Here is an 11,868-nt window from a genome sequence, read left to right on the forward strand (position 1 = left end):
ATTGATTAAATACCGTTTTGTCTCAATGTGTTGAAAAGATACTATTTTTGCTTAATATTTGCACTTTTTTTTCATTAATAATAAATTATTTTTTCTCAAAAATAATGCATTTTATTTTAATTAATATATCTCATATTTATTTTGTACATATTTTTCATATACTATTAAAATATTGAATACTAATAGAAAAATTGAACGTTTAATTTAATAATGCTCCAACTGAAGAATATAAGTGTTCAATCATACACAATAAATAAACTTGCATAATTGCCAAAAAATATATTTTTTATTAATTAATCATAGGAATTTAATTTATGTTTTATTATGACATATGAATAATATCAAATAATATAGAAAATAAAATATAAAAGTTCTAGAATATTAAATAAGTAAAAATATATATTTTATTAATGTTGAATTACTTAAATTCTTTTAAAATTTTAATATCAATTCTAGATGTGTAATTTTAAAAATAAATAAAAAAGAATAAATTTAAAATTAAACTATTATAATGAGGATAAAGTAGTCTAAAAGAAGTTGAATTTATTGCTTTTGGCTTTATTTATTTATTTGTGTGTGTATATATATATATATATAAACTTTTGGTTTAACAGTGTTGTTTCAGCAGTTTTAGAAATAAAAATTAAAAATCCAAATATTCCAAAAGTGTTTTTCTTGAGTGGGGAACTGAAAAGTGCATTTCAAAACCTCTAGGAAACACTGTCTTAACCTCATATATATTTTCTCGTGATTTTAGTGGCATTGATTATGAAAATACATATTGATGGTCTAATTTTCGCCTTCAGCTTTGGTGGGTGTTGGTTTGTTGGTCAAACTTCATATAAAACGTATGGATTTAATTCTAAACTGTACCAACTTTGAAAATTTTAGCAAAATTAATGAATTGGCCAATTCATTTAATTTAGAACTGAGACATTGGATCCAACCCAAGGTTCCAACGATTTTCCAAAAATAAAATAATTCTAAGGTTACTCTGATTTTATGGGTTGTATAAGTTCAGTTAACAGTTCAATCGATTAAATAGGAGAATCTGTGCTAGTTTTAAAAACATTCAATTTAACTGCCCAATTAATATATTCTATATATATATTTATTCGGAGGGCTAGTAATACTCCCCGTATCTGAGATTTGGCGCAAGTGTTGTGACTTGAAAAAACATAGATAGGCATTTAAGCCTGCATGGGGAGAACTTATCTCCTTATTAATGGAGCGAAAGCTATTCCGCTTTCTTTGAGAAGAGATAAATAGGAAGGAGGGAAGGAGGGAGGGAGGGAGGGAGGGCGGGAGACAGAGAGATGGATGGTGATGATCGTGCTAAGTCGGTACGACGTACCCCCACCACAGAGGTAGCAGCATCATTAATGTCATACCAAACACATACGGCCATGTAAGAATTTCCGGACAATTGATAACACAGGTTTACAATAGTATGTTCGTGGGGATAACGTTTACACCCTGATCGTAGGTTACAAGGGACATTGAAAAACATCACGCAGTAATTGTGTTATATAAACAACATAAGAACTTGTGCAGATGGTTTTTCCCCCCTGATACAAACTATACACCTGCTGATATTGTAGCAGAGTTCCAACCATCAGTCATAAACGGTATGCTATTTCATATCTTATCTCAACCAACTGATAATTCATTACATGGAGCTTCTACCTGGACTAGTGGGGCATTCAGACAGCCACCAGTCAATGGTCTGAACGATCTGTTGCCTTACTCTACGAACTGCGTCTGGGCTGCTACAGTTCTCGCTATCACCTGAAATTTCGAGAACAGATGGCAAAAGATTTAAACAACGTTAAAAATACATGCCGTGCGGTAGAAGCAAGAAGATGTAGCTGTAATAGGTGAAGACAGGTTTCTAAACTTGCAAGAACATAAGAGTATGGTTATAGTACCAAACCTTTCGGAGGATGGGAAGGAAAAGAAGATACGATTTTAACTGATTGAAAATGGAAACCTCAAAAACTCTTCCCAAAAAGGGAGAGGGAAAAAAAAAGAGAAAAGAGAATGGAAATCTAAAAATATACATACCTTCAGGAACCAAAGGAGATTGGGGACAGCCGCGGAAGTCAGTTCCATGGCCACAATTGTGGCATGTTATGATGAATGACGGCACTGACAATTTTAAGAAACACGGTTTTAGTAAAGAACGTTTGGTGATTATTCTGTAAATGTAATGTTTAGACTCACTCTCAGGTGAAGAAGTCTGTTTGGATGCATGTCGCCATGGATCCTGCGATCCATTAGTGAAGATAATTCTTGATCCTGCATATTATATGCATGTTTTAAGTCCGTGTTGAAAGCACCATAGAAACTAGACAACATGCAATGTCAGTACTCCTGAGAAGAGTTGCAATAAAATTAACTTTTTGTCAGAATATTATATCATTTTTAACCGAAGAAAGAGAGATAATCATTATAGGAAGGATTATAAGGTTACAAGGGAAATATATTAAACAAATAACTCTATTTTGATGGTTGAAAGGAGAATAGCTCTCTGCTGTCTTATTAACTAATTACATATTTAGTTTAGACAGTAAGTGTATAATACCATTTGGTCAGTCAAACTACCTGATTTATGAGTGGGATAAAATAAAAATTCACAAGTAGCTAGAGATTGAAACAGTTCAATGATTTACCAGCTATTCTTGTGCCTCCATAGTATAAATTTGTTGCAGTAACATCAGGATAGATACCTTCCCCAAAGACATTTTTGCAGAGATCCAAATGGTACCTATCATTAATGAGTATTCAAGTCAATTCATCAAATTTTACTTAGCGTAAGGAATTCAAGATAAAAGGAAATTAGAAAGGAACTTTTGGGGAAATAGAAGTAAAAACTTGTGCAGAAAAAAATTATATATAAGACTTGCCTAGAATCAACTCTCAGCGAGCGGATACTATCATTTGAAGGTGCAACCTGAAAATATGCTACTTCTGTACAGACTTGGAACCACCACAAGCGATCAGACGTGTCATCGGTTAATGTGGTTTTCTTCAAATGCTCTTGATTGTATGTTTGAACACTGGCCCCAAAACTCCCAACATAATAGTCTTTCACATATGTAGCATATGCTTCCTGGAAATTAGAATTTCAGCAGCACAAAGCAAAAAAGTGTATTACTGAAACAAGGAGGTAAATATTTGAATTTGCTCAAATAAACGTGGACATTGTATAACTTTTACTTCAATTTATAGAAGTTGCTTCCTCAGTTCATCAAGTACTTAGTATTGGAGAGAGAAAAGGTTGCCTCTCCTACATAAGCTATCTGTCACAAGGTCCATATGATTTGAAGACTTTAGGGGCTGCTTTCGCACCAGAACTACTTTTGCGGTTACATTTATGTTCAAAGTATGTGTATTAAGATATGTGAGAGCAAGGGTGTTTGAGCGTCCGTCAATACAAATATAAATAGGGATAATTACACTCTCCTCACCTAAGGTTTGGCGTAATTACACATAGACCCCTTGTGGTTTGAGAAATTACATCTAGCACCCCTCAAATTGTTTCCATCTAACAAATAAGTCCCTCGTTGGTAAAAAATAACTGAATTTGCTGATATTAACAAAAAAAAATAAGTAAAAATTGATATTTACCCTCAATTGACTTATTACTGGTCATTGCAGGTCAAATAATTTTTTGGGACCAAAATATCCATATAACGATAAAAATATACCGCGTGCATTGACATGTGAAGATGTATGACAATAATTTAGTAACAAAAAAAATTATTTGACCTGCAATAAGTCAGTAATAAGTCACTGAGGGTAAATATAGTGTTTTTTTTTTGTTAATATCAGCAAATTAGGTGAATTTTTAACTAATGGAGAGATTTATTTGTTAGATGAAAACAAACCTCAGATGTGCTAGATGTAATTCCCCAGACCATAGGGAGTCTACGTGTAATCATAGTAGTCAATGGCGCGGAATGGCGCGCGCCGTGGCGGATGGCGCAAAAGGCGCGCGCTTGGACGCCTTTTCGGCGCTGCCCAGGCGCGCCGCGGGTGCGCGATGAAAGAAAAGGGCCTAGGCGGCCCAGGCCCATGAATTAAAAAAAAATTAAGTTAATAAACCCTAATTTCCTAAATATAAAAGGAATTTCCTAAACATAAACCCTAAAAAAAAATTAACTTCATAAACCCTAAGTTAATAAACCCTAATTTTCTAAGTTAATTTTTGGCGTGTACAGCAGTACAAGCTCTAATTATGCCGATTGAATCTTTGAAATTGATGTGATTTTATTAATCTTTGAGTGCTTTAATTGTTCTGTTAGTGTTTTTTTTTTTTTTTGGATGATTTAATTATATGAAGTTTTGTTATGTTCAATTTGTTGTTTTATATGTCTTATTTAACTCCTTATACATTAATCTAATCAAAATTATACTAATTATATAAATATATATAGATTATTTCTTATATTTGCGCCATCCTTTGAGCGCCACTGACTACTATGCGTGTAATTACACCAAACTTCAAGGGAGGGGAGTGTAACTATCCCATATAAGTACTATCATATCCATGCGAGCATTCACTAAGTAATCTATCTGTGTGTGAAGTAGGCCTTTTTGAATCTGTTTCTGTGAATTAGTGTCTCCATAAAGTGAAGAGCGGGTACCAAAAGACACATGGTGATTGTAACTCTTTCCCAGCACATAATGAATCAATTATACTTTCTGACATTAAGTCAGATGTCTTTATAAATGTCACGTAATTTTTGTGTCCTAACTAATCCAAGAGACTTTCTATACTGATGAAATATAACTTTAATCTGAGTCTAGCATTATTAGCTGTCATATATGAACAACGCAGAAAACATTTACTGTAAAAAATAATTACCACTGCTAAATCAAAAAACAAAAGAAATAATTACCACCAAGTCTGCCCCAGCTTTCTTTGCTTCAATGAGAGGGATGCATAGTTTATCTGGATTTCCATATTGGATCTGGAAAGTGGCAAAGTATGTAATAATTGTTCGCAAAAACTGAAGCTTTATATTGAACAAAGCAAAACTGAAGTTTTATATTGAACAAAGCTGCATTTTCACATACCGCTACAACTGCAGCATCTGCCAGAAAATAGAGAAAATCACCATCATTTTTCAGCTGTAAGGAAGATAAGACATCATCAGATAAATTCCAGACATGATACCAGGTTCCACAATTTGTTCTTTTTTGGGCAAATTCCCGAAAAGATGCACACAAACAACTGATCAAATATAACAGGATATCTGAAAAATATATAATAATAATAACAAAGAACTCTTAGGACCCAGATATTGAAACTCAACATCAACCACGAAGTATGTTATTAGCCAATAATGTGAAGCCTTCACCACCTGTCAGTTATCTGTTTCTAGTCCGTTCAACTTTATATCCCCCATGAATTTGGTAGACATCTTTTAGAAAATTTAAAATAGCAGAAATAGAACATACAAATTGCTCTCTTTCTGAAGTTTGTTGCACGCAAAAATACTCTATGTAGCATGTGAAGAATGAAACTAGCAGGTATTTTCTTCCAGCTCCCATAAGGCAAAAGGGAATATGTTTATACCTCAGTTGCATTAAATAATGTCTTTACAGCTTCTGCATTTGATCCAAGCCTCTGATCAACAAGACGAGTAATTTCTTGCAAAACAGGTTTACATTCTGGACCTGCAGATTCACCAACCTGCAGAAGAATATCATGGGTAACATGTTGACTAACAGTACTCTCAGCAACAGAAAATCAGAAATTTCATCAGCATAGTCCTGATCTAAACCAAAGCAAAGAGGAGCACAATACAATTAGAATTTCACAGACAGGTGAAGAGAATAAATGGAAAGTTTTGTAAGAACTCAATGAATAGACAGAAGTTCTGTTCACCTGCTTATCGAATGCTGTAAAGTTGTGAATAGCTTGGACAACTGCGGAACTTGCAAGGCTCCCACAAGTAAGGTGAGGGAACTTCAGGCGGAACCATGCACTAAGGGCTCCAGCATATGAAACACCAAAAACAAACCATGAATTATCAATATTTGGTCTGTTGAACTTCGCATTTAAGGAGTCCTGTAATAAGGGAAAAAGAGCATAAATAGTAAGGGTCCGGTACAAGACCAAGACAATCATGATTTTTGAAAAGAGAAGAATCAGGAAAAGAAATAACAATAAGAAACCTACTTAAACTTAAGGTCTTAAGCTCAAGGCATAACTGCTTCATATCAAATTGAAATATGATCCTCCTCATTTATCTTTCAACTTCTACAATTCTTGCATTTGCATCTTCAAGTGTGACAGTTATATTTTTTTTCATTTTTCTCTTTTGACTGTTAAATGCATCAATTCATTGTCTTACATATTTTCTGGTAAATTTAGAGAGATGTCCCTAGGCTTAAGAGGCCTAAATACCTTAATGCTCTTTGATCCTTAAAAGTTTTAGACAGAGAGCCTCCACTAGCCACCCCCGTACCCTTAAGGTACCTGGATACCTTATCTCAATTGAATAGACCCAGACTCAGTATGAGGTATAATACGCATTGCCCCACATTAGGTGGCACATCAGCAACTCAGACAACCTTGAAAATTATATTTTGGAGTAACCTACAACTGCTTATTAACGGAATGGCAGATCAGATGTGTAAGTGCTCACAGACGGCATAACTAGAATACAGAAACAAAATGACTCTTTCCAAGATACTTTAGACTGTCACATGCAGAAGGATAACTTTGTTCTTTTCTAAATTACATTGCCAGCAGCATGACCTGATGATCAGTTTTTCTTCATTACCCTATAAGTTACACAATATATACGAGAACCAGAAATAATAAATAATTCAATACTACATATATTTTCCCCTTTAAAGTTGCAGAATAAGAATCCTTCCTATTGCATTCTTAATTTAGCAAGATCATCTGCAGTTCTGCACCTCAGAGTCGGAACTTTTTAGTCTGAAAGAGTGCAAAAATCAGACTGCTACTTGCCTGATAATACTGTCTGAAAGCAGCCAAATCAAACAGTGCCTGCTTCGAGGAAAGAAATCTCAGGTCTTTTGTGGTCAAAGATTTGAAAGGAGAACTCTTTCCATAGTAGCGATGCTCAAGTGAAACCACAGCCGCTCCAAACTTCTTTGCCAAAACCTGTTAAGACTTCCAAAGTTCAGAAACAATATCACGATTGACGAACTGATCAGTAGATAACACAAACGTCATATATATTCGAAAACTTAAGTCACTTTCAAGATTGCAAATCTCAAGTTTTTGCTTGCGTAGTTGTTTACCAGCATAAACACCAAGGTAAAATGTACATCAATTTAATATTTGCAAGAACATTATTGAAAAATCTGATGCACTTCAGCATTGAGTATGAACTGTATCTTCTCCTGAATGAGCTTCTTCAGTTAGCTCGCATTCTCCAGGGCAGAGATCACCTGAACAGGTGTCTGATACCACAACATGGAAAATGAATGAAATCATAACTCGACTAATTAAAGAGACAATTCAAAGATACCAGTGTCAAGAATCAAAGAATTGACAGTAAAAAATCTCACACCAGCTATTTGGCATTAAATAATAACGGCTCCATTTGATGGAAAAATTGAGGTCTCCCACCTCAATCAATCTTATGTTATTGTGCCATTTTAACTACTCACAAAACTAACTTCTCAACCTCAACTCCATGTCAACATCCTCATCTCATAGCAGTCATCTTGCGTGTATGTTGTTTCTTATATTACATTCAGCACAAAAGCACGGCAGCCCGGAGACACCCTTCCAATGTTATATGAATTTATCAATCAAGAAAGCCCAGACTCTCTATCTTATCCAGGTACTCAATGATCTCTAAGCTTTACTACCTCCATACAAGTACTTACTAATATCCAAGCTTCACTATACAGTTCATGTACTCAATCCTACACCAACTAATTTTATACTTTTGTTTTGAGATGCTCTCTACATATGTATTGCAAATGATTCATCTCCAGTGCACAGACCATGATACTATTCACTTAAGCATAAACCAAAAGACTTAATCCTGTATGTCCTTTGTCAGTCTTCGTAATATATACAGAAACTTCATCCTGTAGTAACTCATCACTCACTATACTATAGCACAAAAGTGCTTTTTGTAGTCATAGCCATACACTACATAATTTCAACAATAACATTTTCTGGTTCATCTGAATGCATTGCAGAGGTGATGCATCTAAATATTTCAATTTTTAGTGGTAAAGTTACTTCAAACACTTTCCTGTGTTCTTTAATAATTTCTTCTTCATGTCTTATTCACAGTTTCTCCACATGGATCAAAGAAGGATCCTACAACATCTATATCTGATGTTATATATAAATACATAGGCAGTTATTAACTCCAGAAGAGAGTGGAATCTTCTGAACTTTTCCGAAAGGAAAAAGAAACAAAGTCTGCCTCTAAAATTTTTCCTCTAGATATGAAATAGCATTGTTCCATGAGGTCCACTTGGAAAACTAAGGACAGAACATGTACCCAATTCTTTTCCTCTATCCTCATGTGTCTTACTGCATTGCATACTCTAGGTTGCAAAGAAATAATTGTACTTGCTCCCTCCTTGCATCTCACCCACCATGAGAGCAAAGACAGCACTATTTCAGATTGTTGCTGATTATCATGATGCAGATGGGAAAAAGAAAAGGACAAAACAAAAGAAAAAAGGACCAGAATGCCTTAAAAGTCTTTAAGTATTGCTGGATCATATCAATTTGAGTAACCTTATGTTGGTCCATTGATATTCTTGCAAAGTAGATATGGGAAACATGCAAGAGTATGTAGTTGGAAGACTCTTCTATACAAAAACAGATGATTCATAATATTTGGGATCACAGAGGGTCAGTTTGTAACATCCAATTATTCTACTTGAGTCAATTGCAGATGCAATTCCATGACTAATTTATAGCATACATGTATGAACTCTATACATTCAATCCCATCAAAATAATATATTTTGAGGCCCATACGAGCACATGAAGACTTCTCAAAATATCAAGGTCCTTACAAAGAAACGTCATATCACCTTTTCCTGTGCATGTAATGAGCATTTAGGTGGCAACAAGGACCTTTTTTTCCATCTCACTATTCTTAGTTGGCAATAAAGGGTCACAAATAGATGGAAAATGTTCCTAAGCCATTTTGTAGGGAAAGTCTAAAGGGTGTAAACTTACAGAGATATAGTCATTGGCAATCCCACTGCAAGCAGATTCTCCACATATTTTCAAAAATATTGGTCCGTCAGGGGCCCGAAAGTTATCAAGATATTCATAGTACCGTTGTCCAAAATGACGATGATCCTGCAATAAAATTTATGCTGAGAACAGGTACTGAATTTACAATAATGCTAATTCTTGATATTAATTGATTGTGCTTTAATTTTTTAATGTGACCATGAAAAATGTACTCACAGGAATACAAATCTACCCAAAAGGCCAAAACATAAAACAGGTCAAAATTGGACATCCCGACACATAAACTTTAGTGTAAAAAAGTTTCTTTGGCTCACGCAAAACACATGTAACAGCATATTTATATGAATAGGCTCCTACACTGTTGGAGTTCCAGAAAGAGCACATGAAGATATCCCTAGGAACAGTTATGCAACAGTTAATAATGCAATTTAATGCCAGTGTTCATATATTTGATGGGCAATGTACTCGAATATTCACTAACAAAATTGGCTCCTGTCATTAGGGGCATGCATAAACCTGCTCACTGAACCACTAAAACCACATCAAATCACCCGTAACCCATCAATTTGTTTGCAAAAGAAATAATGAAAATTTGTAAACTTAAAGCCCGCCACTTTCAGTCAGGTTTAATAATTATAACCCGTTAACTTGCAACAAGATGCTACATGCATGTGAATATGCACACAGTGAGACTTTGATCTTGTTTAATGATACACATTTTCTCACTCAAATTTATTTTTCTTATTATTTATCAAATTTAAACTAAAAGCAACCTTTTTTTTGTTTTTTAACTATCAGAATAAACTTGAATTACAACTAGAAAGGAGTTAGAAATACAAGAGAGTGCACTTAATTTACTAGTCTGTCAACTCGATCACTAAATACACCAAATGCTGTCAACCCCAATTGCTCAGTTTAAATAGATAGCGTCAATTCAGTTTTTCAAAGACTCACACTTGTTAGATCATATTAAAATTTTATTCTGAAGTTGACCCCATGAATTCAGCTCCCCTTTGGATTCCATCAATAAGTAACTCAAACAAAGGTTCAGCTTATAACCACAGTAATCCATGTTTCCCTGTTTATGTTAGGGATCAAATTTAGTCAAACCATGAAAGTGTGTAGAAAATATGAAATTAAAAAGAAAAATGCAAGACACAAGATTTACGTGGTTCCAAGAATTCCCTTACGTCCACGGTTGCTCAAGGTCCACTTCTACTAGGACAATCTCGTGGAAATTACAATAAAAGGTAATAGATCAACCACTTTTACTAGGCTTCCTGAAACCATTGTAAGATTTACAATTTTTACCCTTCGGTCTAGATGAAATATTGGGGCAAACTCCACAGACCGACATTTTATTTTGACTTTCCCTCAGCTCATTCCAACTCCAAAAAGATCCACATTTATATAAGCTTTTAATGATCCACCGCAGTCCTTAAACCACTTTTATAACAGCTGGTCACGTCTACCGAATGCCATAAATGCTTTCCCGCTTTACAATGGCTTATAAACAGACACCTACAATCATCTGGTCAAACCAGTTGCTCTTCCATTTAGCTAAGAAAACGAAAAAAAATTCACGGACCCATTTTATGTAACCTTATAAGACTCCAACCAAACCAAAAACAGATACAGACATACTTGAGCAAGTAATCAAGGAAACATTCCACCGTCCAAACGCAAAAGAATTACCTTTATGCCTCCCGTGCATACACATATACGCCAGACATCCACATAACTTGAACATGCAGGAGACTTCAGCGACATGAACATTAAATTAAAGCTATATCTTCAACTAAGTACTCAAATTCGGAACTTTTGAGAAATTAATCAAGCAAAAAAAATTGCCATTTCAACGGTTAAACACCACCAAAACCGAACCCCAATTGCCCATTCCCCAGGAACACGAACAGCAGCAGCAGTTCAATCAGCGAATCCAACAAACAAATCAGAGAAACAGACTTACGTAAGGAGAGAAGTGGTCGAGTGTTTGATTGAACCAGTGCTCTTGTTTCGTCAAATACTTTTTGCTAGTGGCACCCGGCAGCCGGAGAAGCCGCGAAGCTGACGCCCCACCTGACGCAACCACCAGAATTAAAAGGAAAAAAGCGAACGACATCGACGCCGGCGTAGTTGCGGTGAGCTTCGTCATTATATCACCGTTTCTCCAAATGCAAGGAAGAAAATTATTTTCTTCCAAAGTTCAGCTTTTCGACAAAGACTCCTCAGATCATTGGCCTTTCTTTTATAATTTGCCTTTTTCCTATTTCTAGTTAATGGAAAGTGAAACAATCTGTATGCTGTAGTTAATTATTTTTTTATTAATAAAAAATAAATAAATTATATTAATATAATTTATTTAAATATATTAGTATTAATATTATGAGTCGGGATTACAAATTAAAAAAAAAAAATTTAAAAAAAAATTGCCCAAAAATTGTGAAATCACGACTTGAGCAATTTTTTATTTTTTTAATTTCGTTTAATTAAATTTTTTATAAATTAATTATAGAAAATTAATAATAAATTAATTTTTAACAAACATATTAAGTCTAAAAAATCATAATATTAAAATTATATTAATTTAAAAAATTAGAATTAAGTACACAAATGTAATATTGTATATTTTTGTGTACGAT

At 34.4% G+C, this 11,868-nt stretch overlaps 1 protein-coding gene across 3 annotated transcripts; it reads right to left on the bottom strand.

Annotated features, from left to right (window-relative positions):
* Positions 1-1,407: 1,407 nt before the first annotated feature.
* Positions 1,408-11,483, bottom strand: LOC105171111 (putative serine protease EDA2). Of its 3 annotated transcripts, none has more exons than XM_011092135.3 (13): positions 11,196-11,483; positions 9,206-9,331; positions 6,992-7,147; positions 5,897-6,079; positions 5,585-5,701; positions 5,083-5,136; positions 4,905-4,976; positions 2,907-3,112; positions 2,673-2,767; positions 2,224-2,298; positions 2,065-2,148; positions 1,687-1,788; positions 1,408-1,586 (listed from the first exon to the last, which is right to left on the bottom strand). In XM_011092135.3, exons 1-13 carry the CDS (start codon positions 11,379-11,381, stop codon positions 1,579-1,581), a joined length of 1,464 nt encoding a protein of 487 aa, XP_011090437.1. In that variant the 5' UTR covers positions 11,382-11,483; the 3' UTR covers positions 1,408-1,578. The 3 variants fall into 3 exon arrangements, with proteins under 3 accessions (XP_011090437.1, XP_020552546.1, XP_011090436.1); XM_020696887.2 differs by having other exon boundaries at positions 1,408-1,589; XM_011092134.3 differs by having other exon boundaries at positions 1,408-1,788; positions 11,196-11,482.
* Positions 11,484-11,868: the final 385 nt, after the last annotated feature.

Source organism: Sesamum indicum, linkage group LG9, assembly GCF_026168435.1.
Source record: "Sesamum indicum cultivar Baizhima isolate 11 linkage group LG9, ASM2616843v1, whole genome shotgun sequence".
NCBI classification, from domain to species: domain Eukaryota; kingdom Viridiplantae; phylum Streptophyta; class Magnoliopsida; order Lamiales; family Pedaliaceae; genus Sesamum; species Sesamum indicum.